This window comes from Eriocheir sinensis, chromosome 54, assembly GCF_024679095.1.
Source record: "Eriocheir sinensis breed Jianghai 21 chromosome 54, ASM2467909v1, whole genome shotgun sequence".
NCBI classification, from domain to species: domain Eukaryota; kingdom Metazoa; phylum Arthropoda; class Malacostraca; order Decapoda; family Varunidae; genus Eriocheir; species Eriocheir sinensis.
Window position 1 is genome coordinate 5,232,012 of NC_066562.1, and position 27,934 is coordinate 5,259,945.

The 27,934-nt window shown below is 41.3% G+C and overlaps 1 protein-coding gene and 1 long non-coding RNA gene across 7 annotated transcripts; one reads left to right on the forward strand and one right to left on the reverse strand.

The window, feature by feature from the left end:
• The first annotated feature begins 262 nt into the window (after window positions 1-262).
• Window positions 263-27,884, forward strand: LOC126983595 (GPI inositol-deacylase-like). 5 transcript variants are annotated; one of them, XM_050836405.1, is made up of 19 exons: window positions 263-410; window positions 1,743-1,980; window positions 2,795-2,948; window positions 4,011-4,243; window positions 5,353-5,490; window positions 5,867-6,010; window positions 7,486-7,650; window positions 8,306-8,568; window positions 9,893-10,052; window positions 10,462-10,730; window positions 17,536-17,649; window positions 18,211-18,322; window positions 18,493-18,596; window positions 19,750-19,920; window positions 20,674-20,836; window positions 21,311-21,498; window positions 22,406-22,507; window positions 24,280-25,377; window positions 25,523-27,884. In XM_050836405.1, exons 2-18 carry the CDS (start codon window positions 1,846-1,848, stop codon window positions 24,563-24,565), a joined length of 2,901 nt encoding a protein of 966 aa, XP_050692362.1. In that variant the 5' UTR covers window positions 263-410; window positions 1,743-1,845; the 3' UTR covers window positions 24,566-25,377; window positions 25,523-27,884. The 5 variants fall into 5 exon arrangements, with proteins under 5 accessions (XP_050692362.1, XP_050692364.1, XP_050692363.1 ...); XM_050836407.1 differs by having other exon boundaries at window positions 25,664-27,884; XM_050836406.1 differs by having other exon boundaries at window positions 24,280-25,235.
• On the reverse strand, window positions 11,868-15,988 carry LOC126983604 (uncharacterized). 2 transcript variants are annotated; one of them, XR_007736027.1, is made up of 4 exons: window positions 15,895-15,988; window positions 15,638-15,729; window positions 13,480-13,621; window positions 11,868-12,304 (listed from the first exon to the last, which is right to left on the reverse strand). It is a non-coding gene; the product is annotated as an uncharacterized LOC126983604 (long non-coding RNA). The 2 variants fall into 2 exon arrangements; XR_007736026.1 differs by lacking the exons at window positions 15,638-15,729; window positions 15,895-15,988 and adding an exon at window positions 13,947-14,108.
• Window positions 27,885-27,934: the final 50 nt, after the last annotated feature.

The window sequence follows — 27,934 nt, forward strand, 5'->3', positions numbered from 1 at the left end:
AGGAGGAAAGGATCGAAGGAAAGAGAATGAAGGAACAAACGATCGAAGGAAGAAAAAAGAGGAGGAAAGAGAGACAATGAAGACAAACAAGAAAAAAGAAAAGAAACGAAGGAAAAAAAAAGGAGGATATGAAAGAAAGAGAATGAAGACAAACAAGAATAAAAGAAAATCATTTGTTCGAGTACGACAACTTCGGGTGAGTGAGCGGTGAGTACGATAAGGGTTGTTGATGTCGTTGTTGTTGTTATCGTTGTCGAGTCGTGGCGGCCGGCGGCTCGGAGATAAACGTAAATTATAAATAAGCAAGACATTGATAGTGGAGTGGAGGCCCGGACACACCCAGGACACGGCAGACACTTGAGGAATTCATTAAATACACACCAGAAGACGCGACGTACAGCCATTCACAGGTAAAGGCGTCCAGACACTGCCAATCAACCGTCGCAGGTAAATTCTCAGGTTAAGGTAAATTCTCAGGTAATAGTAAGTCCTCAGGTATATAATAGTAGATTCTCAGGTAATAGACTAATAGTACATTCTCAGGTAATAGTAAATTCTCAGGCAATAAATTCTCAGTTAATAGTAAATTCTCAGGTAATAGTAGATTCTCAGGTAATAAATTCTCAGGTAATAGTAGATTCTCAGGTAATAGTTGATTCTCAGGTATTAAATTCTCAGGGTAAGGTAAATTCTCAAGTAGAGGGAAATTCTCAGGGTAAGGTAAATTCTCAAGTAGAGGGAAATTCTCAGGTAATAGTAAATTCTCAGGTAATAGTTGATTCTCAGGTAATAAATTCTCAGGGTAAGGTAAATTCTCAAGTAGAGGTAAATTCTCCACTGACCAACGGGGAGCACAAGGTAAATTCCCAGGTAATGCCACCTTCTTACCTGCATAATCAGCTGCTCCAGGTAAATTGCCAGGTGAAGGTATATTTTCAGGTAAAGGTGAATTCCCTGGTAGAGACGTGTCTTCAATCTCACAATCAGCCACAGCAGCTAAACTCACAGCGGGAATCACAACAAAATAACAGTGAACCATAATTTGAGGCATGCAAGACAGTCACTGAAGACACAATTGATAATCCCACTATGCAAAAATGTCTACCCCAGTGAACATCAGGTGTCTTCTTAATCCATTTTACCCCAATTAAACATTCATAGTCTCTACCCCCATTGATCCTGGATTGTGAACTGAAGGGCAAAAACTCGTCTTCTTCTCCTGACGTGTTCTATGGGGCTAGTTACACTGTGAGACCACGGCCTCGAGAGTCCCGCCAGTGGTAGTTGCTTTCAGTTGTTTTACGTTTGTCATTCTGTCACCCGGGTGGGGATTAGATCCTGTCAAATTGCCCCAACTTCTGCAGGAAGGTCTGTGTACACTTGAGGTTTTACCCCAATGTATCCCGCTGTACCCCAGTGATACAAAGATGATACTCCAGTGTACTTACTCCACTTTTACCCTAGTTATACCCGAGTGGCTGCTTACTATTTAGGAGATAGTCAAGCATTTACTATTTAGAGGATCTACTATTTGGAATTTATCCTTTAGAATTTAAGATTTACCATTTTGACATTATCACTTAGGATTTAGCATTTAAAATTTACTGGTTAGAGAATTTGATATTTACATGAATAACAATCATTACATTTTATCATTTAGAATTTAGGATTTACCTTTTGGGGGGACAGTTGAAATAAATAACAGGAAACACAACTTTTAACGGGAGCCCTTAAATTCACAGGTACATAGTGACTCGTGGATGCAACAAACTCCCCTCTGAGACAGGTTACTATGAGCTGACGTGAGCTGAGGCTGGACCAAGAGGGTGAGAAGAAGCCGGGGCAATGGCGTACCAGGTGAAGCTAGTGCTGGCAGGACTGCTGGCAACCCTGCTCACCCTGGGGACCTACGAACACCTCTACAACCTGGAGCCCAACCGCTGTGAGATGACCTACATGTACCAGCGGCCGCACTTTATCGTGAGTGTCGGGGCGGGGTTGTCTAGGGGGGGTCTCTCTTCCTATCTTTGACTCTCACTTGCCCACTTGCCATCTCTTGTTTATCCTTTATATATTTCATCCACTCTTTTAGCTTTCCTCCTCTCCTTCTCCTTGAGTCGAACCCTTCTTCTTTTGACCTGTAACGCTTTGTATCGCTTCTTAGGTCCTCCTCCTCTCGGTCCTCTTTTCTTCTTTGGACCTAATCTCTGGTGAGGTCACTAGTCAGGTCAGTAGCTTGGAGGGTGAGTACAATAGTCTGGTCAGGGAGATTAAACTAGGGCAGCAACAGTTTATACCTCACAGGGAAGTCAGGTCAACCCGCGATGGATGACAGACAGGCTAAAAACTGAAATAGGAAGGAAAAGAGGATTATATGTTAGAATCGAGGGGGGGAATCTCACCTTAGGGACAGTTACATCAATTTAGCCAGATCAGTTAATGGTGCTGTATAACTTAACTTTCCTCACTGCAATACACTATCGCACTATTCTTTTCAGTTTGTTGCTTGAATCACCTATTGTCAATGCTTTTCCTTGCACATATTCAAGCATTTGTATTTTTTTTCCCAGCACTGCATCGGGAATACTTATGTTAGCTTTATAATTCTTCTATCTGTTTCCTTTTTGTCTCCATACCATGCAGCGAGTAGCGGGCTTTTTTTTTATTTTATTATTATTGTTTCCTTTTTTTGTGTGCCCTTGAGCTGTCTCCTTTTGCTGTAAAAAAAAAAAAAAAGATTGCTCCGTTGTCCTCCTACCTGTTTAATCCACCCTTCACATCATCCCTCCCACAGCCTATAGAACTCCCAGCTGAGGTGGCGCAACGGTTCCCCCTGTATGGCCTGTACGTGTATGGGGAGGGCGACTCGGTAGAGAACCTGGAGAAAAAGATCTACTCTGGCGTTCCTGTGCTCTTCGTCCCTGGCAACGGCGGCTCCCACAAGCAGGGTGAGCATATGGCAGGGTTGTTTGGACCATGGCTGATTTGACCCTAGTGACCATTGTTAACCCGGTAGCAACAGGGATCATGTTTCTTAATGGTCCCTCTAAGCGAGAAAAATGAGAAAAAATCAACACTCTCACAAACCATTTCATAATATATATCGAAGCATTTGTGATCAGTTTATGTATCATCTATTTTAGGGGGTTTATATCATGGCACAAATTTGGCCCGTCGCTGGTACCGGGTTAAGTTATACCACATGATGCATTCAGTTTATGTGTCATCTATTTTGGGGGGTTTATATCATGGCACAAATTTGGTCCGTCGCTGCTACTGGGTTAAGTTATACCACATGATGCATTCAGTTTATGTATCATCTATTTTAGGGGGTTTATATCATGGCACAAATTTGGCCCGTCGCTGGTACGGGGTTAAGTTATACCACATGATGCATTCAGTTTATGTGTCATCTATTTTGGGGGGTTTATATCATGGCACAAATTTGGCCCGTCGCTGCTACCGGGTTAAGTTAGACCACATGATGCATTATATTCACACTATTTTAACATGTCTGGTTACTGATCTTGTCTTGCTATGTTGCTAGTCTAGTTTTGGTTACTTTAGGTTGATCATAAGTTTGGATTTTTATCTCTTTCATCTCCTCCCCCTTTTTATTCTTCTACTTTTACTGTCCTGTCTCCCTTATTTTTTTTTTTTTATCCATGTCTAATCATTGAGGGGTCTCTGTTTGGGTCTATATCATAGTTGCCAGATTATCGTACTCAGAGCCTCGTATTTACTGATTTCTAGCCCATAACTGTTATCAAGAAACACCAATAATTAACCATTTTAACGATAACTATATATGAAGGCAGTTATTGGGGTCGAGGAGGCAGTTTTGGGGTCAGGAATCGGCAAACAGGAGGCTGAGTACAACAATCTGGCAATGTTGGTCTATATAATTTTTTTTTCATTTTCCCCTGATGCCTTTTCATTGAGCAGGGTAATAATAATAATAGTAACAATAACCCCAATGCTAATCTCCCCACCTCGTTCCCTTCCATCAGTGCGGTCGCTGGCATCCGTCGCATACCGCAAGTCTTTCGAGGATGGGATCAACTTCCACTTCAACTTCTTCACTGTGGACCTGAACGAGGAGCTGGCAGCGCTGTACGGCCCGGTCCTGGAGCAACAGACGGAATTTGTGGCCATTGTCGTGAAGCACATCCTGGGGCTGTACGCGGAGCAGAAGGGCGGCAGCAAGAAGCCAGAGAGTGTGATCCTGGTGGGCCACTCCATGGTGAGTAAGGCCTGTACTTGTATTTTTAAACGTCTCAGCGGCTCAGTTCACCTGTTTCAAAAGCCTCTTGTCGAAGTTCCTGGGATTTTCATGGACTGTTTTGCGATTCTAGTGATAGTTTTACATGGCATCTACACCTTGGACGAAAAAACACACATGAAAACCTGATTAGATACCTGGATAGTTAGATTTAATTAGGTTGGTTTGCGATGATGCCGCCAATCCATCCATGTTTAAAAAGCCTCTCATAGAATTTGCAGGGATTTTCATGGACTGTTTTGCGATTCTAGTGATAGTTTTACATGACATCTACATCTTGGATAAAAAAAAACACCCATGAAAACCTGATTAGATACCTGGATAGTTAGATTTAATTAGATTGGTTTGCGATGATGCCAATCCATCCATGTTTAAAAAGCCTCTCATAGAATTTGCTGGGATTTTCATGGACTCGTTTTATGATTCTTAGTTTTACACGACATATAGACCTTGGACAGGATAAAAACACCCATAAAAATCTGGCTACATAGTTAGTTAGATTTAAATATAGGTTGGTTTTCTTATGATGCCAATCCATCCATGTTTGAAAAGCCTCTTGTAAAAGTTGCTGGGATTTTCATGGACTGTTTTACGATTTTAGTGATAATTCTACACGACATATACGCCTTGAACGAAAAAACACCCATGAACACCTGATTACTAAGTTAGATTTAATTAGGTTGGTTTACAATGATTCTAATCAATCCATGTTTGAAAAGCCTCTCATAGAAGTTCCTGGGATTTTCATGGACTGTTTTGTGACCCTAGTGATTATTTTACACAATCTTTACACCTTGAATGGAAAAAAAACACCCATGAAAATCTGGCTACAGAGTTAGTTAGATTTTAAAATAGGTTGGTGTACAATGATTCTAATCCATCCGTATTTAAAAAGCCTCACATTGAAGTTACTGGGATTTTCATTGACTGTTTTGCGATTCTAGTGATAGTTTTACATGACATTTACACCTTGGACGGAAAAAAACACCCATGAAAACCCAGTTAGATCATTAGTTAGGGTAAATTTATTTGGTTTACGGTGATACTGATCCGAGCCAATCCTTCTTCAGGGCGGCATGGTGGCGCGGGCCGTCTACACCACCAAGCTCGTGACGTCCGCCATGGCTCCTCTCATCATCACTCAGGCCACACCACACACCCGCCCCGTCCTCGTCCTCGACCCTCACATCGAACACTTCTATGAAAAGGTGGGTTGGCGCAGGTGTGTGTGTTGCTGTACTCGTTGGCAAGGTCGGTTTGGTGATAGGTGATGTCTTTAACCAGTCAGTCAATTATATGAGTTAAATTAATCAACCAATCCCTTCCCCTCCCACAGTTTTCTGGTAATATAACACACCCCAAATCAGTCAGTCAGTCAGTCAGTTAGTCAGTCAGTCAGTCCATCAGTCAGTCAGTCAGTCAGTCAGTCCATCAGTCAGTCAGTCAGTCAGTCAATCAGTTAGTCAGTCAGTCAGTCAGTTAATCACCCAATCAAGCTGTCAGTCAACCAATCCTCTTCCCTTCCATTGTATTTGTGACACCATAACTTCATACCCCAATCAATCAATCACTTCTCCCCCGCAGGTCAATGTGTTCTGGATCATGGAGCGGCAGTTTGACCTGAAGGACGTGGTGCTGGTGACGGTGGGCGGCGGGCGGAACGACATCCAGGTCCCCACGTCACACACCAACACCCCCCTCGCAGACCTGGCCACAACTACCGCCGACGTAAGGCTAACCTAACCTAACTAAACCCAACAAAATCAGTTCTAGCCTTACCTAACCTATCTATCTATATCTGTATCTCTTGACGCCCTGCTTCCTTGCCTCCTCCCTCTCAGCACACTCAATCCTACTACTTCCAACTCACTCACTCTATTGATCTATGTAAGGCCCTAACTTAACTAAACCCAACAAAATCAGTTCTATCCTTACCTAACCTATCTATCTATATCTATATCTCTGACGCCCTGCTTCCTCGCCTCCTCCCTGTCAGCACACTCAATCCTGCTACTTCCAACTCTCTCACTCCAATACTCACTCACTCTATTGATCTATGTAAGGCCCAACGTAACCTAACTTAACCCAACAAAATCAATTCTAGCCTTACCTAACCTATCTATCTATATCTATATCTCTTGACGCCCTGCTTCCTTGCCTCCTCCCTCTCAGCACACTCAATCCTGCTACTTCCAACTTTCTCGCTCCAATACTCACCTTCAGGATATCAGGACACCTCTCCCAAAATTGACCTCCCTTTCGGCCACCTCTTTTGATTCTTTTTATAGGAGCAGCGAGTAGCGGGCTTTTTTTATATTATTGTTTCCTTTTTTTGTGCCCTTGAGTTGTCTCCTTTGTTGTAAAAAAGAAAAACTTAATGATCCGCTTCCCCTGACACCCCCTCCCTCATTCCTTCCCTCATACACTCTCTTCACGAATTCATTCTCCCCTATTCTCCTCACGAGCCCAACCCATCTCAGCACACCGTGTTTCACCCACTCCACAGTCCACGCCTTTCACTGTCACACCCGTACCAAACCGCTCATACACACTTTCATTACTTTCTCCATCCCATCCTGACACACCACATGCACCTATTATAGAACTCATTTCCACTGCATGTATTCTCGATTGCTATGCTTCATTCCATCTCCACGTCCACTAGTTTGGCTTTTTACTTCCATTGGGGTTAGTTAGAAGTGTTGGATTTCCTCAGTGTAAAGTCAACATACTACAAACTCATTCATAAAAAGGCATACTATAAAAAATCAACAAACCGTGCCTTGAAAAACGGGTCAAAAGGGAGAAATTAAACACAGTATTGTTGATGGAGTCTAATACGATGTTTGAAAAGTCAGGCATTCATCTCTGTTGGTTGTGTGTTCGTTTGTTCATAAGTGACTTAATACTCCAATCAATTAATCATATTTTTTTTTTTTTTTTTTACAAGTTTTTTTCCTCTAAGTTCATTCTGCAGTTTTCTTTTGTCCATTAGTTCTTTCCTTTTAATCATTAGTTTTTCCTTTCTTTCATTTTTTCATACACCAATCAATCAATTCTTTCTTTAGCTTACAAGTTCTTATCTCTAAGTTCGTTCATTTTTCTTTTCTTCGTTAGTTCTTTCTCTTTTTTTTCTCCTCTCGTTTCCTATCTTCGTCTTTTTCTGCATGTGGTAAATGTGTGTGTTTGTGTGTGCGTTACAGATACCCTCGTGCTGGTTGACGGCGGACCACCAGGCTGTAGTGTGGTGCTGGCAGCTGGTGATGGCTACAATGCGGGCGCTCTTTGACTGCGTGGACCCGGCAACTCTCCAGCTCACCACCAACAGGACGCAGATGATTGACGTGTTTGACTTCCACTTGTCCAAGGTTAGTGCAAGGCTTAGGGTAGGAGTGTCATGTTCTGTTAATGGAAAGGAAGGGAAAGTTTAGCAGTTTTGATCTTCTTTGAATGGAATATCGGACGTGTTTTCTTCTTTTGTTTGATCATTAGTATTTCCTTTCTTTTGTTTGTTCGTAAGTGTGCCGTGACTTCATACTCCAATCAGTTAATCATTCTTCTTTCTTTTGCTTACAAGTTCTTTCCTCTTAAGTTCATTCATTTTTCTTTTCTTTGTTGGTTCTTTCTTTTTTCTCCTCTCGTTCCCTTTCTTTGTCTTTTCTTCGTACATTCTTTCTCTCGTCCTTCCTTTTGTTCCCTTAATTATTCCTTCTTTCCTTTATTCATGCGTTCTTTCTCTTCTTTTCTCTTGTTTCCTTTGTTCTTCCTTCTTTCCTTTCTTCATGCACTCTTTCTCTTCCTTTCTCTCATTTCTGTTATTCTTCCTTCCTTCCTTTATTCATCAGTTCTTTCTCTCTTCTCTCCTTTGCTCATACGCTCTCCCTGCCTTCCATTATCTGTAACCTCTCCATTGTTCTTCCTTCATTCCTTTTATTCATCAGTTCTTTCTTTCTTCTCTCCTCTGTTCATACGCTCTCCCTGCCTTCCATTGTCCGTAACCTCTCCCTTCTCTCCCCTTCACAGCGCATCACAGGCAAGAGGTACAAGCAAGCCTTCTACCCTGACACCATACAACTGGAGCCCGAAGCAACATGGACAGAGGTGACTAAGCGCCAGTTCACCCATGTTGCCGTCACCACACCACGCCGCAGCTACCTGGCCATCCCCCTGCGCCCCGGCCACCCCCAGCACCACCACGCCACCATCATCGCCAACAACCTCGACAACAAGAACTGGGTCGTCGCCTGCACCGCCTCCGCCACGCCGCAGAAGGGAGGACAGCCGTGGTGAGACTGTGGTGGTCTGTTCTTGTTTACATTGTTTCAGTTGTTTGTTCTTTAACCCGGTAGCAGCAGGGATCGTGTTTCTTAATGGTCCCTCCAAGCGAGAAAAATGAGAAAAAATCACCCCTCATAATATATATCGAAGCATTTGTGATCAGATTATGTATCATCTATTTTGGGGGAGCTTATATCATGGCACAAATTTGGCCCGTCGCTGCTACCAGGTTAAGATTTGATTCTCTTCCCTTATGCCTCCTAACTTGTTCTTGTTTTATTCATATATGGTTTGTTAGATAATGTTTTAATTTTGATTCTCTTAACTTCTATCTATTTCTTTATCTCCGACGCCCTGCTCCCTCGCTGGAACTTTCCTCCTGGGGGTGGCTGCAGCAGAAGTGTCTCCATTTCTCCCTGTTCTGACACTCCCTCTCAGCACAGCACACTCAATCCTGACTCCAACTCTGACATCACACCCTTGCCCTTCTACTTTTCCTCTTTCCCTGCCTCAGCTACCCTTGAAAGACATCCCTCCTTACCAGCACATAAGTACAGTACTGTCTCCAAGGGTGCGATAAATAGGTTGACATTGTGGGTCGCAAACGTTGAAATCGCAAGCTTTGAACCATTATTCTTATGGGGAAAATTGAAAACCGTCGACATCTTGCTCTTGCCCACCGCTGCGTCTCACGGCCAATGGCAAGGCCCAAGGGGTGGGTAAGAGCGAGAATGGGAGTCAAGACCACAACAAGGTGTGAAAAAACCTGGCTTTAACAGACTTTTCCTTTTCCTTTCGGGTCATATTGCAATTTCAGTTTTCAATAAAAGTCCAATTTTCGGGGTCCCTATCGCAAACTTGAAACTTGCAATCCTGGAGACAGTACTGTACTCCTGACTCTGACTCCAACTCTGACATCCCACCCCTGCCCTTAACCTCTTCTTCCTGACCTAACCCCCTACCCCCTTGCCCCCTACGCTGACATCCCACCCCTGCACTTAACCTCTTCTTCCTGACCTAACCCCCTACTCCCTTGCCCCCTACGCTGACATCCCACCCCTGCACTTAACCTCTTCTTCCTAACCTAACCCCCTACCCCCTTGCCCCCAACGCTGACATCCCACCCCTGCAGTTAACCTCTTCTTCCTGACCTAACCCCCTACTCCCTTGCCCCCTACGCTGACATCACACCCCTGCATTCAACCTTCTCTTCCTCACCTAACCCCCTACTCCCTTGCCCAAACTCTGACTTCACACCCCTGCACTGACCTATCCCTAACCTAACCCCCTACACCCCTTGCCCTCATAACGCCTGGTGTGTTCCCTCGACAGCTCCCTCGGCCTCAACCTGTCCTCCAGATCACAGAAGATGCTGGGCAAGATGAAGGCGGTGGAGGTGGACCTGGCCGAGCTCGGGGAGGCTGGCTATACCCATGTTGTTGTCATTATCCTGCCCTCTGATGAGAAGGTTCACACTCAACCCCTTGGTGGTGTCAGTATTTTGTGCATGCCTAGTTGTAGTGTAGAAGATATTTATTTTTATTTATTTTATTTTTTACCCTCTGTTGTTGACCTCAGCTTTTTTTTTTTCTTTCTTTTTCATCACCTTGTATTGTGGAATTATTAGTAGCATTAGTAGTACAAGTAGTAGTAGTAGTAGTAGTAGATGTCAAGTAAGAGGTTTCAGTACTGGCTGTCTTATTTCATTGGTAGTAGTAGTAGTAGTAGTAGTAGTAGTAGTAGTAGTAGCAGTAGTAGTAGTAGTAGTAGCAGATGCCAATGTTCAAATACTGGCTGGACTATTTCAGTATTATTATCACTATTATTATTATTATTAGTAGTAGTAGTAGTAATAGTAGTAGTAGTGGTATTTTCACCTCCATCATCCTCGTTCCATCCAGGTGGCCGTGGCAGTTGATGTCCACAGCCAGAATGGGCGTTACCGCTCCACCCACGTTCCCACCTTCTTCCGCTCCTTCGCCCAGACCCTCGTCGTGGACACCACCCCGCAGAAGGCGCTCTCCTACAACGTGACACTCAACGGCTTCTCCGACGGCTGGCAGTCCCTCAAACTGATTCTGAAACCACGCCAGAGCTGCCACACCCCAGAGGTCCCCATGGCCAGGCTCTACATCCCCTGGACTGGAAAAGTTTCCTTCCTACAGAACAGGTGGGTGGAAGGGGTATAGATATGGTATTGTGGTATGAATCAACAAAGAATGACCTCACACTGTTATATAGAAAGTTTCATTAGTAAGGAAGCATATATGAATTATTTGAGTCAAGACCAATAGTAACTGTTTGGGGTTTTGTCAGGTTAGGTTAGGTTAAGTTTAGGGTATCTTTAAACACATGATAGCCAGGACCTTATGGTATAAATCAACAAAGAATGACCTCACTTTGTTGTATTGAAAGTCTCATTAGTAAGGAAGCATATATGAATTTTCTGAGCCAAGACCTATAGTAACAGTTTGTGGTTTTGTTAGGTTAAGTTTAGGGTATCTTCAGACACATGATAGCCAGCACCTTATGGTATAAATCAACAAAGAATGACCTCACTTTGTTGTATAGAAAGTCTCATTTGTAAGGAAACATATGTGAATTTTCTGAGTTAAGACCTATAGTAACTGTTTGGGGTTTTGTTAGGTTAGTTTAGGTTAAGTTTAGGGTATCTTCAAACATATGATAGCCAGCACCTTATGGTATAAATCAACAAAGAATGACCTCACTTTGTTGTATAGAAAGTCTCATTTGTAAGGAAACATATATGAGTTTTCTGAGTCAAGACCTATAGTAACTGTTTGGGGTTTTGTTAGGTTAGTTTAGGTTAAGTTTAGGGTATCTTCAAACATATGATAGCCAGCACCTTATGGTATAAATCAACAAAGAATGACCTCACTTTGTTGTATAGAAAGTCTCATAACTAAGGAAGCATTTATGAGTTTTCTGAGTCAAGACCTATAGTAACTGTTTGGAGTTTTGTTAGGTTAGGTTAGGTAAAGTTTAGGGTATCTTCAAACACATGATTGCCATCACCTTATGGTATAAATCAACAAAGAATGACCTCACTTTGTTGTATAGAAAGTCTCATAACTAAGGAAGCATATATGAGTTTTCTGAGTCAAGACCTATAGTAACTGTTTGGGTTTTTGTTAGGTTAGGTTAGGTTAAGTTTAGGGTATCTTCAAACACATGATAGGCAGGACCTTATGGTATAAATCAACAAAGAATGACCTCACTTTGTTGTATAGAAAGTCTCATAACTAAGGAACTATATATGAGTTTTCTGAGTCAAGACCTGTAGTAACTGTTTGGGGTTTTGTTAGGTTAGGTTAGGTTAAGTTTAGGGTATCTTCAAACACATGATAGCCAGCACCTTATGGTATAAATCAACAAAGAATGACCTCACTTTGTTGTATAGAAAGTCTCATAACTAAGGAAGCATATATGAGTTTTCTGAGTCAAGACCTATAGTAACTGTTTGGAGTTTTGTTAGGTTAGGTTAGGTTAAGTTTAGGGTATCTTCAAACACATGATAGCCAGCACCTTATGGTATAAATCAACAAAGAAGATCCTCACTTTGTTATATAGAAAGTCTCATTAGTAAGGAACCATATATGAATTTTCTGAGTCAAGACCTATAGTAACTGTTTGGGGTTTTGTTAGGTTAGGTTAGGTTAAGTTTAGGGTATCTTCAAACACATGATAGCCAGCACCTTATGGTATAAATCAACAAAGAATGACCTCACTTTGTTTTATAGAAAGTCTCATAACTAAGGAAGCATATATGAGTTTTCTGAGTCAAGACCTATAGTAACTGTTTGGAGTTTTGTTGGGTTAGGTTAGGTTAAGTTTAGGGTATCTTCAAACACATGATAGCCAGCACCTTATGGTATAAATCAACAAAGAATGACCTCACTTTGTTGTATAGAAAGTTTCATAACTAAGGAAGCATTTATGAGTTTTCGGAGTCAAGACCTATAGTAACTGTTTGGAGTTTTGTTAGGTTAGGTTAGGTTAAGTTTAGGGTATCTTCAAACACATGATAGCCAGCACCTTATGGTATAAATCAACAAAGAATGACCTCACTTTGTTGTATAGAAAGTCTCATAACTAAGGAAGCATATATGAGTTTTCTGAGTCAAGACCTATAGTAACTGTTTGGAGTTTTGTTTGGTTAGGTTAGGTTAAGTTTAGGGTATCTTCAAACACATGATAGCCAGCACCTTATGGTATAAATCAACAAAGAATGACCTCACTTTGTTGTATAGAAAGTCTCATAACTAAGGAAGCATATATGAGTTTTCTGAGTCAAGACCTATTGTAACTGTTTGGGATTTAGATAGGTTAGGTTAAGTTTAGGGTATCTTTAAACACATGATAGCCAGGACCTTATGGTATAAATCAACAAAGAATGACCTCACTTTGTTGTATAGAAAGTCTCATTAGTAAGGAAGCATATATGAGTTTTCTGAGTCAAGACCTATAGTAACAGTTTGGGGTTTTGTTAGGTTAAGTTTAGGGTATCTTCAAACACATGATAGCCAGCACCTTATGGCATAAATCAACAAAGAATGACCTCACTTTGTTGTATAGAAAGTCTCATTAGTAAGGAAGCATATATGAATTTTCTGAGTCAAGACCTATAGTAACTGTTTGGGGTTTTGTTATGATAGGTTAGGTTAAGTTTAGGGTATCTTCAAACACATGATAGCCAGCACCTTATGGTATAAATCAACAAAGAAGAGCCTCACTTTGTTATATAGAAAGTCTCATTAGTAAGGAAGCATATATGAGTTTTTTGAGTCAAGACCTATAGTAACTGTTTGGGGTTTTGTTAGGTTAGGTTAGGTTAAGTTTAGGGTATCTTCAAACACATGTTTGCTGGCACCTTATGATATAAATCATCAAAGAATGACCTCACTTTGTTGTATAGAAAGTCTCATAACTAAGGAAGCATATATGAGTTTTCTGAGTCAAGACCTATAGTAACTGTTTGGGGTTTTGTTAGGTTAGGTTAGGTTAAGTTTAGGGTATCTTCAAACACATGATAGCCAGCACCTTATGGTATAAATCAGCAAAGAATGACCTCACTTTGTTGTATAGAAAGTCTCATAACTAAGGAAGCATATATGAGTTTTCTGAGTCAAGACCTATAGTAACTGTTTGGGATTTAGATAGGTTAGGTTAAGTTTAGGGTATCTTTAAACACATGATAGCCAGGACCTTATGGTATAAATCAACAAAGAATGACCTCACTTTGCTGTATAGAAAGTCTCATTAGTAAGGAAGCATATATGAATTTTCTGAGTCAAGACCTATAGTAACAGTTTGGGGTTTTGTTAGGTTAAGTTTAGGGTATCTTCAAACACATGATAGCTAGCACCTTATGGTATAAATCAACAAAGAATGACCTCACTTTGTTGTATAGAAAGTCTCATTAGTAAGGAAGCATATATGAATTTTCTGAGTCAAGACCTATAGTAACTGTTTGGGGTTTTGTTATGATAGGTTAGGTTAAGTTTAGGGTATCTTCAAACACATGATAGCCAGCACCTTATGGTATAAATCAACAAAGGAGATCCTCACTTTGTTATATAGAAAGTCTCATTAGTAAGGAAGCATATATGAGTTTTCTGAGTTAAGACCCATAGTAACTGTTTGGGGTTTTGTTAGGTTAGTTTAGGTTAAGTTTAGGGTATCTTCAAACATATGATAGCCAGCACCTTATGGTATAAATCAACAAAGAATGACCTCACTTTGTTGTATAGAAAGTCTCATTTGTAAGGAAACATATATGAGTTTTCTGAGTCAAGACCTATAGTAACTGTTTTGGGTTTTGTTAGGTTAGGTTAGGTTAAGTTTAGGGTATCTTCAAACACATGATAGCCTGCACCTTATGGTATAAATCAACAAAGAATGACCTCACTTTGTTGTATAGAAAGTCTCATAACTAAGGAAGCATATATGAGTTTTCTGAGTCAAGACCTATAGTAACTGTTTTGGGTTTTGTTAGGTTAGGTTAGGTTAAGTTTAGGGTATCTTCAAACACATGATAGCCAGCACCTTATGGTATAAATCAACAAAGAATGACCTCACTTTGTTGTATAGAAAGTCTGATTTGTAAGGAAACATATATGAATTTTCTGAGTTAAGACCTATAGTAACTGGGGTTTTGTTAGGATAAGTTAGGTTAAGTTTAGGGTATCTTCAAACACATGATAGCCAGCACCTTATGGTATAAATCAACATAGAATGACCTCAGTTTGTTGTATAGGAAGTCTCATTCATAAGGAAGAATATATGAATTTTCTGAGTCAAGACCTTTAGTAACTGTTTGGGGTTTTGTTAGGTTAGGTTAAGTTTAGGTTATCATCAAACACATGATAGCCAGCACCTTATGGTATAAATCAACAAAGAATGACCTCACTTTGTTGTATATAAAGTCTCATAACTAAGGAAGCATATATGAGTTTTCTGAGTCAAGACCTATAGTAACTGTTTGGGGTTTTGTTAGGGTAGGTTAGGTTAAGTTTAGGGTATCTTCAAACACATGATAGCCAGCACCTTGTGGTATAAATCAACAAAGAATGACCTCACTTTGTTGTATAGAAAGTCTCATAACTAAGGAAGCATATATGAGTTTTCTGAGTCAAGACCTATAGTAACTGTTTGGGGTTTTGTTGGGTTAGGTTAGGTTAAGTTTAGGGTATCTTCAAACACATGATAGCCAGCACCTTATGGTATAAATCAACAAAGAATGACCTCACTTTGTTGTATAGAAAGTCTCATAACTAAGGAAGCATATATGAGTTTTCTGAGTCAAGACCTATAGTAACTGTTTGGGGTTTTGTTAGGTTAGGTTAAGTTAAGTTTAGGGTATCTTCAAACACATGATAGCCAACACCTTATGGTATAAATCAACAAAGAATGACCTCACTTTGTTGTATAGAAATTTTCATAACTAAGGAAGCATATATGAGTTTTCTGAGTCAAGACCTATAGCAACTGTTTGAAGTTTCGTTAGGTTAGGTTAGGTTAAGTGTAGGGTATCTTCAGACACATGATAGCCAGGACCTTATGGTATAAATCAACAAAGAATGACCTCACTTTGTTGTATAGAAAGTCTCATAACTAAGGAAGCATATATGAGTTTTCTGAGTCAAGACCTATAGTAACTGTTTGGGGTTTTGTTAGGTTAGGTTAAGTTTAGGGTATCTTCAAACACATGATAGCCAGGACCTTATGGTATAAATCAACAAAGAATGACCTCACTTTGTTGTATAGAAAGTCTCAAAACTAAGGAAGCATATATGAGTTTTCTGAGTCAAGACCTATAGTAACTGTTTGGGGTTTTGTTAGGTTAGGTTAGGTTAAGTTTAGGGTATCTTCAAACACATGATAGCCAGCACCTTATGGTATAAATCAGCAAAGAATGACCTCACTTTGTTGTATAGAAAGTCTCATAACTAAGGAAGCATATATGAGTTTTCTGAGTCAAGACCTATAGTAACTGTTTGGAGTTTTGTTTGGTTAGGTTAGGTTAAGTTTAGGGTATCTTCAAACACATGATAGCCAGCACCTTATGGTATAAATCAACAAAGAATGACCTCACTTTGTTGTATAGAAAGTCTCATAACTAAGGAAGCATATATGAGTTTTCTGAGTCAAGACCTATAGTAACTGTTTGGGGTTTTGTTAGGTTAGGTTAGGTTAAGTTTAGGGTATCTTCAAACACATGATAGCCAGCACCTTATGGTATAAATCAACAAAGAATGACCTCACTTTGTTGTATAGAAAGTCTCATAACTAAGGAAGCATATATGAGTTTTCTGAGTCAAGACCTATAGTAACTGTTTGGGGTTTTGTTAGGTTAGGTTAGGTTAAGTTTAGGGTATCTTCAAACACATGATAGCCAGCACCTTATGGTATAAATCAGCAAAGAATGACCTCACTTTGTTGTATAGAAAGTCTCATAACTAAGGAAGCATATATGAGTTTTCTGAGTCAAGACCTATAGTAACTGTTTGGAGTTTTGTTTGGTTAGGTTAGGTTAAGTTTAGGGTATCTTCAAACACATGATAGCCAGCACCTTATGGTATAAATCAACAAAGAATGACCTCACTTTGTTGTATAGAAAGTCTCATAACTAAGGAAGCATATATGAGTTTTCTGAGTCAAGACCTATAGTAACTGTTTGGGGTTTTGTTAGGTTAGGTTAGGTTAAGTTTAGGGTATCTTCAAACACATGATAGCCAGCACCTTATGGTATAAATCAACAAAGAATGACCTCACTTTGTTGTATAGAAAGTCTCATAACTAAGGAAGCATATATGAGTTTTCTGAGTCAAGACCTATAGTAACTGTTTGGGGTTTTGTTAGGTTAGGTTAGGTTAAGTTTAGGGTATCTTCAAACACATGATAGCCAGCACCTTATGGTATAAATCAACAAAGAATGACCTCACTTTGTTGTATAGAAAGTCTCATAACTAAGGAAGCATATATGAGTTTTCTGAGTCAAGACCTATAGTAACTGTTTGGAGTTTTGTTTGGTTAGGTTAGGTTAAGTTTAGGGTATCTTCAAACACATGATAGCCAGCACCTTATGGTATAAATCAACAAAGAATGACCTCACTTTGTTGTATAGAAAGTCTCATAACTAAGGAAGCATATATGAGTTTTCTGAGTCAAGACCTATAGTAACTGTTTGGGGTTTTGTTAAGTTAAGTTTAGGGTATCTTCAAACACTTGATAGCCAGAACCTTATGTTATAAATCAACAAAGAATGACCTCACTTTGTTGAATAGAAAGTCTCATTACTAAGGCACCAATTTTTATTATATATATATTCTGTGTATGGGAGTTTAATTTTTTATTTGTTTTATCAATTATTTTATTTCGTTTGTCTTTTCCTTATTTTAGTGTGGGCTCTTATGTTCTGTAATAGCTGTAATGTTTTCCTCATCCCGTCACAGTGGCCCGGGCGTCTCCTACACCGCTGAACTGGACGTCCCGGACCTGTCTGACAACACCACGTTGGCGCCCAGTGTACAGTTCACCCTCAACCCTGAGTGCACATACTCCATCCTGTGAGTGTGTGGTTGTTATTGGTGGTGTTCAGGTAGTTGTCTGCACTGGTAATGATGTGATAGACTAGTGTGGTGTTGTTGCTGGTGTTGTTATTGGTAGTGTTCAGGTAGCTGTCTGCACTTGTAATGATGAGATAGAGAAACATTGAATTAACTGTTTTTTTTTTTTTCTTATTTTTTTTTTACAAGAAAGGAGACAGCTCAAGGGCACAAAAAAAGGAAAAACAATAACAAAAAAAAGCCCGCTATTCGCTGCTCCTAAAAAAATCCAAAGTATTTTCTATGGAAAGTAACGGAGTATGAGTGTGTACGTGTGTGTGCTGTACAGATCGCGTGTGAACTGGCACTGAGAGGCACTGATGAGTAAATCACTGATGCTATAGAGTTAACGTTGCCTACTAGAGGATTAAGAGTGCCTATATCCTGAACTAGCATTACCCACAGTTGTTGTTGTTGTTATTATTATTATTGTTCATTTCCAGTTCCTTTTTTTTGGGGGGGATGAGGAGGGGTGGGACAGCAGAGTGAGAGTAATGCTTTTTCTCCCCTTGCCTCGTCCAGCGTTCAGGGTGACTTTGTGGGAGTGTTCCGGCGCCTGGTGCTTGTCTACGGCTACCAGATCCCAACCTACATAGCCGTTCACCTCCTGCTCTCCCTCACGCGACAGCTGCGGGTGGGTGACGCATGCTTACTATACTGTGGGGGTGAAGGGTGAAATGCTAGAGTTTGTGCCAAGACTTGCTATGGATTGAAGTTTTTCCCTTTTTATGTGTTTATGTAGTAAGATATTTCATTACACTTAAGTTTCCCCTGATTGTCTAGCAAGTGTGTCTATGTTTGCAGGGTATTGGTGATGAAGGTCAGTGCCCCTCCCTCTTCACCTCGATGCTGTCCCTCACCCCCGTGGCCGTGGTTCCCTTCATCAAGATCGGCAGTATCTTCCTCAAGTGAGTGTTAAGCTGCCAGATGCAGTGAGAAGGTGTATGTGAGATTGTGAGATTGATTTTGGGGGTAGGGAGGGTTGTCTCAAACTGACTGTATCTTTTTATTCATTTCTACTCTGACATTACCTTTAAGAGGGATTATTAAACCTTTCAATGCTAAATCCTTGCAGCGAGGACTTGCATAACTTGCCGGTGGTGCTAAATTCTCGCTGCGAGCGCCAGTCGCACATGACTGATATTTTGACCAAATAGTTGTAAATTTTGCAGTTGGCAATACTACCCTGCCAGCACCCCATCAAGACTCAGTTACCTCAAAATGGCTGGCCGTCGCGCACGCATAAATGTACGTCTTCACAGGCAACACCCCACGAACATGCCTGTGCGTTCGCAGGAGAGGCTTACATAACCGAATCTTATAGATCTCGGCCTCCGCTTTCCAATGGTGTTTTTGTTTTTTATCTGTGATGAATAGTTTGGTAGTTTTTGAGATACAGCAGTTAAAAGAGACCCCCCTTCCCCAGCTGGGCTGCCCGAGTGCGCCTGGGGGGATAGTCTCACTGTGAGTGATTAGCAATGAAAGGGTTAAGAGACACTATCACACAGGGCTCAAAAGTAAGAGAGAATTTAACAGTCACCCACAATGCTTGAGTCAGAGTGTAGGAAAATAATGTGTGTATTGGTGCACATATCACGTAGGTCCTGGTGATGTCTTCCAAAGTGCTGCATGAGGCTGTTGTTGGTATTACAAGACACTTTCGCAACTCACATCAGCTATTTCTAAAAGTCAAAAAGGGGATCAGTCAGGTTCTAATGAGTGTTCTTTAGGTTCATGGTACAGAAGAAAGGTCAAATTACAACCAAGGTCATAAAACTACTCCTGGAAATGCCCACAACTCTTACGAAAGCCTTGTCAAATATGTGGACAGTATTCATAGATGCTTCCTTCTCTAAGATCCACCATTTCTAAAGGTCAAAAGAGAGGTCAAACGCATTCCCATGAGTGTTTTTTAGGTTCATGGTACAGAAGAAAGGTCATAAAACTAATCCTGGAAAGGCCCACAACTCTTATGAAGGCCTTGTCAAATATTTGTACTCAAGCGACGAAATGTTTAAAAATATGGCCCTGTTGCTGAGACCAGTGGATGCCTCGTTACAGGAACATGGAGGTGGAGGACGACCTGAGCCTCCTGAGCACCCACGGGGAGGACCTGCCGCTGCTGCCCATCGTGCTGTTCCTGGGGTGCCTGCCGCTGAGCCTGCTCCTTGGGGCGGCCACCTGGGGCATGATACTACTGGCTGGGAAAGGCGCGCACTCCTTCATGATAAAGTAAGGGAACGGTGGTTAGGGAAAGAGGGGTGTTTGGGGTGTGGGAGAGGATGTGTGTGTTTCTAGGGTGTGAGAGAGGACATGTGTGTGTTGTTAGGGTGTGGGAGAGACATGTGTGTTTCTAGGGCATGTTAGAGGATGTGTGTGTTTCTTTAGGGTGTGGGGAGGATGTGGAAATGCTGGTTGGGGTGTAGAATGGTGTGTGGGAGTGGGTATGTGTTTGGTCGTAGTGGAATGTGTGTAGGAGTGTTTAAAGAATGTGTAAGTGTGTTTGGGTAGACTGTGGGTGTAGGAGGAGGGAGGTATTTGATGCTATTGATTTAGATTGTGTTCCGAGAGAGCCCAGGTTTGATTCCCGGGCAGAGTTGAAAAATTTGGGCGGCTTTTCCGATACCCTACGCCCCTGTTCACCCAGCAGTGAATGGGTACCAGGTATTATTCGGGGGTTGTTTCCCGTCTCCTGGGGTCTGTTCCCTTCTCCTATAATTCCTTCCCCTTCTGTCTCTCTCCAGCATATGACCACAGATGTTGCGCAGACTAAACGAAACTTTCCAAAACTTTTTCTAGATTATGTTTCATTGAGTGAGTGCATTTTAGATCTTTACTATCACTTCAGCTTTTACTACTACCACTGCTACAACTACTAATACTAATACTACCAATACTTCTACTACTACTACTTCTCCCTAATATCATATCAATTGAAACTGCGGGATGCCTGTTAATTCTCCTCTTCATTCCTGCCGCCCCCAGAGTGTTAGGCCGCACGCTGGGGGCTACGGACATGTTGGCGGACCTGGCAGTGATGGGGCTCTCAAAGGTGCCCGTCATCGTGGGCGTGTCGCTCATCTCCCTCGCCTACTCCACCTGTGGCACCCTGGCCCTCAGTCTGGCCCTCGTCTTCTATTTCCTGAAGGTGAGGGAGAGAGTTGAAGTTTGGTAGTGTTTGATGCTGTCCTCCCTCATGTCAACCATTTCCAAAGGCCCAAGAGAAGATCATTCGGTTTCTCATGAGTGGGTTTTATTCATTTATTTATTTATTTATTTTTTTTTTTTTCTTTTCTTTTTTTTTTCTTTTTTTTTTTCGGCCATAGTGCCAGTAGGCTTTCTTCAGGGGGCAGGTGGTCAGCTCAAGCCCATCGTGGCACAGGCAATTTTTATAGTGGCGCCAGTTATGCTCGGCTCATGCTGCCCCAACGGAACTCATTCTTGATTCACTGGACGGTTTCTTCTAGCGTCCGGGTTGATGTGTGGTCTTCTGGACAGCATGTGGGTAGTCTTAGGCCACTCGGCAGTGACAGAAAATCCCAGGGGGTAGTGTGGTGGTCGCTCTTGAGCTGCTTCCCCTGCTGTAAATATTAATCACTTGTGTTTCTGTGGTGTGTTCCAGGTGTCCAAGCAGTATGAGGAGTACATTGAGCGCTTGGCGGCGAGCTTTCTTCCCGGCCAGCCCAAGAGGGAGGCCAGCACGGCGCGGGCACTGAGCCGCGTACACTTCCACCTCACGCTGCTGATGCTGCTCGGCGTGGTCACCACCCTGCACCTGCCCACCCTCGTCATCTGGTCCAGGCTGCTCAGGTAAGGGTGGCAAAGGGGCTGTGTGGCTTCTTTCTTTCTTTCTTTCTTTATTATTATTATTTATTTATTTATTTATTTTTATTTATTTTTACATATTGATATTAACACATAACGTAGCCTAACCTAACCTGGCTGTGTCTTCGGTATGTTCTGTTTTCCTCATGTATATTGTGTAGCTGTGTGGCTTTTTTACTTATTTATTATTTATGTATTTATTTATTTTCTTTATTTTTTCTTTACACAATGATATTAAGACCTAATGTAGCCTAACCTAACCTGGCGGTGTCTTTAGTATGTTCTGTTTTTCCCCACATATTTTGTTCTTTTTCACTCTTGTATTCACACCTAACCTAACCTAACCTTTCTACTCATCCTTTTTTTTCTGCTAATATTCACACCTTGCCTAACCCAACCTGGCTGTGTCTTCTTTTCTTCTCTCATTCTTATTTAAAACTCACCTCTTTCTTCTGCCCCTCTTTCACAATGGCCAATGGCGCCGTAACATTTTCTTCCTATTTTTCTCACTCACCTCTCTCTTCCATTTCTCATTCTTTAATTAACACTCTCTCTTCCTTCTCTCTTTCACGCTTGCCATTATTCACACAGCTAAAGATTATGTATTTTGTTGTAACACTTTTTCCTTCTTTTCCCACTCACTTCCCTCTCTTCCATCTCTCATTCTTTAATTGACACTCTCTCTTCCTCCTCTCTTTCACACTTTCCATTATTCACACAGCTAAAGATTATGTATTTCGCTGTAACACTTTTTTCCTTCTTTTCTCACTCCCCTTTCTTCCATCTCTCATTACACTCTCTTTCCCTTCTCTCTCTCTCTCACACTGGTCATCATTCACACAGCTTAAAATTATGTATGGCGCTCTAATGCTTTATTTTCCCCTTCGTCCAGAACCAACAAACGGCTTCCTGACGACCCTTCGCTGGGTGTTGCCGTGGCCCTGCTCCTCGCCCTCTGCTTCCTGTGGCAGAAGAAAATGCCACAGCCCACCAAGTGAGTTTTTTTTGTATTTTCTCGCTCACACTTGCTCTCTTTCTCTCTCTCTCACTCTCTCTTTTTTCTCTCATGCACGGAGGGAAAGAGTTCTTATGTACATGTAATTTGTGCTTGTTTACATATGCTCATTTACATGCAAGTGAATTTTTTTATATGGTGATAGTGCTTGTTTGTGTGCAAGTGGTGTTTGTTTGTATGGAAGTGATATTTTTTTTCATGCAATATGAGCTTATATATGTGCAGAGTGCCTGGTGACAAACATTAGTGCTTGCTTTCTTGCTAATGGTTCTCGCTTACCTGCAAAGTGCTTCTTGACGTGCTAAAGCTGCTTCTCTGAAATTAAGCTTTTGACATGTAAATTTTTATGTATTTTATTGGTCACACTTGCTCTCTTTCTCTCTCTCTTGCTCTCTCTCCTTCTTTCTCTCTTGCACGAAAGGAAGGAGTTCTTATGTACATGCAATTTGTGCATATTAGTGCTGCTTATTCTTCTGTAAATGGTGCCCTTTATATGGAAATTATTATTTTTACATGCAAATAATGCTTGCTTCTCTACAAAGCATTTGTTTATCTGCAAGTGGTGCTTGCTTTGTGCTGCCAACTGACAAGTTTTTGCTGTTACCAAGTGGCCTAAAATCAGTCACACATCCAACATTTCGTCAGCCAAACTACAAGGACTAATTTCAGTGTGAGCAGCAGGGGGGCAGCACGGGCCAAGCTGTTGCATGGACCTTACAGTGTCATTACCAACCCACCTGCCCCACTAACAGGCTTGCACTCCCCACCAGCACACTGTAGGCATTCAGCACGATAGCCAACTACTGCTCTGGGCCAGGACACAGAAAGTAAATTATATTCTTGCCTTCCTCACCCACACACACTATAGGCATCCAGCAAGATAGCCAACTACTGCTCTGGGCCAGGACACAGAAAGTAAATTATATTCTTGCCTTCCTCACCCACACACACTGTAGGCATCCAGCAAGATAGCCAACCACTGCTCTGGGCCAGGACACAGAAAGTAAATTATATTCTTGCCTTCCTCACCCACACACACTATAGGCATCCAGCAAGATAGCCAACCACTGCTCTGGGCCAGGACACAGAAAGCACAGTAACACATTCAGACCTTCCTCCCACACACACTATAAGCATCAAGCAAGATAACCAACCACTGCTCTGGGCCAGGACACAGAAAGCACAGTAACACATTCTTGCCTTCCTCCCACACACACTATAGACATCAAGCAAGATAGCCAACCACTGCTCTGGGCCAGGACACAGAAAGTACAGTAACACATTCAGACCTTCCTCCCACACACACTATAGGCATCAAGCAAGATATCCTACCACTGCTCTGGGCCAGGACACAGAAAGCGCAGTAACACATTCAGACCTTCCTCCCACACACACTATAGGCATCAAGCAAGATATCCTACCACTGCTCTGGGCCAGGACACAGAAAGCACAGTAACACATTCAGACCTTCCTCCCACACACACTATAGGCATCAAGCAAGATAGCCAACCACTGCTCTGGGCCAGGACACAGAAAGCACAGTAACACATTCAGACCTTCCTCCCACACACACTATAGGCATCAAGCAAGATAGCCAACCACTGCTCTGGGCCAGGACACAGAAAGCACAGTAACACATTCTTGCCTTCCTCCCACACACACTATAGGCATCCAGCAAGATAGCCAACCACTGCTCTGGGTCAGGACACACACAAAAAAGTAACACATTCTCGCCTTCCCCACCCATGCAGGAGGTTCTACAAGCCCCTGTCGTACGTCATCCACGCCTTGGCAATTGTCGGGCTTCTGTTCGGCAGCGTCCACATCTACCGAGTCTCCTACCTAGTGGCGGCTACTCTGGCACTCCTCGCAGCCCACCAACTCCTGTCCCCCGAGGCACCCCAGGAACCCACCCCCTCCAGCACCCCCGACACGCCCACCCAGCCCTACATGGAGGACCTGGGCAGTGAGGACACGGATCAAGGGTTCTCGGGGCACTCCAAGGCCTCAACGCCAAGCAGTGATTTCTCCCAGTGACCTCCGACCTAGCCTAGCCTGACCTAACCTTACCCTCCACCGATGACCCCTTCAGAATAGAGGAAGAGGGAAGGGAGCGAGAGAGGAAGGAGGGAAAGAAGGAAAAGATGGAAGGAAACAAAAGAGGAGGAGGAAATGGAGAGAAAGAGAGAGAGGAAGCAGGAATGGTGAAGGGAGCAAAAAGGGAGGGAGGAAAAGAAGGAAAAGAAGGAAGGAAACAAGAGAGAAATAGAAGGAAAAGAAGGAAGGAAACGAGAGATAGAGAAGGAAAGAGGAAAAGAAGGAAGGAAACAAGAAGGGAAGGAAACAAGAGTGAAAGGGAGAGAAAGAAGGAAAGGAGAAAAAAATAGAAGGGAGGGAAAGAACCTATGACCTCAACTTGACCTCTCATGGTGCAGTCTCTCAGTAATCATGTGAGCCGTGACCTGAGCTAATGATCTTGACCTCGTATATTGCACCGTGTGAGGTCATCCAACGTACTTAAAATGCCTGCAATGTCTATATTTATTCATCTGTATATTCAGGGTTGTTGTGTTCAGATTCTGGGTACTGTAATTGTTCCATCTACTTCTTGTATTGTTCTTAGAGAGATTTATTTGGTTGTATTTTTGTTATGTATGTCCACTTAGTTTTTTTTTTAATTGAGGGGCTTATGTTATGTATTTACTAGGTAGTTTTGTTTATTTATTTTGCTTAGTTATATCGTTTTTGCGTGTTATTTCAAATTTATTTATTTTGGTTTTATTTTTGTTCTTTATTTCCACAGGTTTTTTTTTTTTATAATTGAGGGGCTTATGTTATGTATTTACTAGGTACTTTTGTTTATTTATATTGCTTAGTTTTATCATTTATGTGCGTTATTTCATATTTATTTATTTTGTTATATTTTTGTTCTTCATTTCCTCTTGTTTTTTTTTTATGTATATAATTGTGGGGCTTATTTTATGTATTTACTAGGTAGTTTTGTTTATTTATTTTGCTTAGTTATATCATTTTTGCGTGTTATTTCATATTTATTTATTTTGGTTTTATTTTTGTTCTTTATTTCCACAGTTTTTTTTTTTTATAATTGAGGGGATTATTTTATGTATTTACTAGGTACTTTTGTTTATTTATTTTGCTTAGTTATATCACTTATGCGCGTTATTTCATATTTATTTATTTGGTTTTATTTTTGTTCTTTATTTCCACTTAAATTTGTTTTTTATAATTGAGGGGCTTATGTTATGTATTTACTAGGTACTTTTGTTTATTTATATTGTTTAGTTATATCATTTTTGCGCGTTATTTCATAATTATTTACTTTGATTTTATTTTTGTTCTTTATTTCCACTTTGTTGTTGTTTTTGTTTTGTTTTTAATTGAGGGGCTTATGTTATGTATTTACTAGGTGCTTGTTTTAGATATACAGTTGTCCCTCAAATAGTACAGTTTTCAATAGTTCAGTTTCAGTTTTATACGGATTGTCATGGAAGATCTGTTAGGATTTTTAAATTTCTTGCTTGTCGGGAAATTTTAAAATCCTAAAAAATCTTCTTAGAAAATCCACATAAAACCAAAACCAAACTATTGGAAACCGTACTATTTGAGGATGACTGTCTTCACTTTTGTTTATTTATTTCGTTCAGTTTTATCATTTATGCGCATTATTTCATCTATACACTTCTTTTTCGTAGTTGATTTGATCCTTTCTGATTCCGTTGCTTCGCTCTTTCAAGTCTTTTTTATTTTCAGTTTTATTTTACGTAGCCTTTCATTTAGTCCATACAAAATTATCGCGTTATTTTTCCGCTTACGAGATGTTCCTATTTTCCCCGTTGCCAAGAGGTCGTACTGTGAGCTGTCGCAATCCCATCTGGTTCATCGGGTAATTCTCAAATGTTCTCCTAAGCACATCTTTTTTTTTTTAAGTAGGCAACTATATAGAGAGAGGCATTTTCAGAAGTACAGAACATTATCATATATATATAGAAGGGCATTACTTGGGGCATTTTGAGTAGCCATATAGGACAGTACCAATCAAAACTAGAACCTTTAACTCGGTAGGAGCGATGGGCCAGATTCGTGGCTTTACCATGTAGCAGTGACGGGCCAAATTTGTGGCTTCACCGTGTAGCAGCGACGGGCCAAATTTGTGGCTTTACCGTGTAGCAGCGACGGGCCAAATTTGTGCCATGATATAACCCCAAAAAATAGGTGATACATAAACTGATCACAAATGCGTTGATATATATTATGAAATGGTTTGTGTGAGTGATGATTTTTCTCATTTTTCTTGCTTAGAGGGACCTTTAAGAAACATGATCCCAGCTGCTACCAGGTTAATCCAACCCTAAATGGAACCAGAGTGGGATTGAATTTATATGAAGACAACTGAGGCGAGAAATCATATAGGAAAAGTTAAGAAGTGAAAGAAGGCTCAGGAAAATACTAAGAAAACTAGGAAGAAGGAGGAGAGGGAGGGAAGGATGGGAGAAAGATGATTAGGAAGGAAGGAGAGTAAGGAAAGAAGGAAGAAATAAAGGAGAGAGAGAAATAATAGAAAGAGAGGAAGAAGGGAGGGTAGAGGAAGAGAAGAGGAGAAAGAAAGCAGAAGAAAGGAAGGGAGAAAAGAAAGCAGTGAGGAATGAAAGGAAGGAAGGAGGGATGAAAAGAGGGAAGGGAAAAAGGAAGAAAGGTAGGAAGGAAAGAGAAGAAGAAAGGAAGGAGAGATAAAAAGAGGGAAGGGAATAAGGAAGGAAGGAGGGATGAAAAGAAGGAAGGGGAAATGGAAGGAGGGAGGGATGACTAGAGTAAAGGGAAAAAGAAAGGAAGGAAGGAAGGAGCTAGGGATGGAAAGAATGAAAGGAAAAAGAAAGTAGTGTAGGATTGAGTAAAGGAGGGAGGAAGGAAAAAAAGGAAAGGAAACAGTAGAAAAAAGGAACATAGGAAGAACAGCAAGCAATATATTTTAGCGGAAGCGATGTACATATCTTTGCTTAGACTAATCCATTCATGTACTTAACCCAGACCAGGAGAATGACCTAACTTAACCTTGTATTAGTTCTTATTATGTAGTGAAGCCTTTAGCATGCATAGAGGGTGCGGTAGGGAGGAGAGGGAGGGTGTGGTAAGTTGAGAGAGGAAGGTGTGGTAAAGATATGGTCAGATTTGTATGGAGGGTAAGGTAAGGAGAGGAAGGGGAAGGGGATGTGAGGGAGAGGTGTGGTGTAGGGAAGGGATGTGGTCAGTGGATAGATGTGGTAAGGATGTGGTTAAATTTGCATGGAGGGTAAGGTAAGAAGAGAAAGGGGAAGGGGGTGTGCGGGAGAGGTGTGGTGTAGTGGGTAGAGGAAGGTGTGGTAAGGATGTGGTCATGTCATACTTTTT

What these genes read in the sequence shown, in the direction of transcription:
- LOC126983595 (XM_050836405.1), top strand. Translation starts at nt 1,846, where the DNA reads ATGGCGTACCAGGTGAAGCTAGTGCTGGCAGGACTGCTGGCAACCCTG. An exon ending in ATCTGGTCCAGGCTGCTCAG is followed by an intron (nt 21,499 to 22,405) that starts GTAAGGGTGGCA and finishes CCCTTCGTCCAG; the next exon opens with AACCAACAAACGGCTTCCTG. An exon ending in AAAATGCCACAGCCCACCAA is followed by an intron (nt 22,508 to 24,279) that starts GTGAGTTTTTTT and finishes CCACCCATGCAG; the next exon opens with GAGGTTCTACAAGCCCCTGT.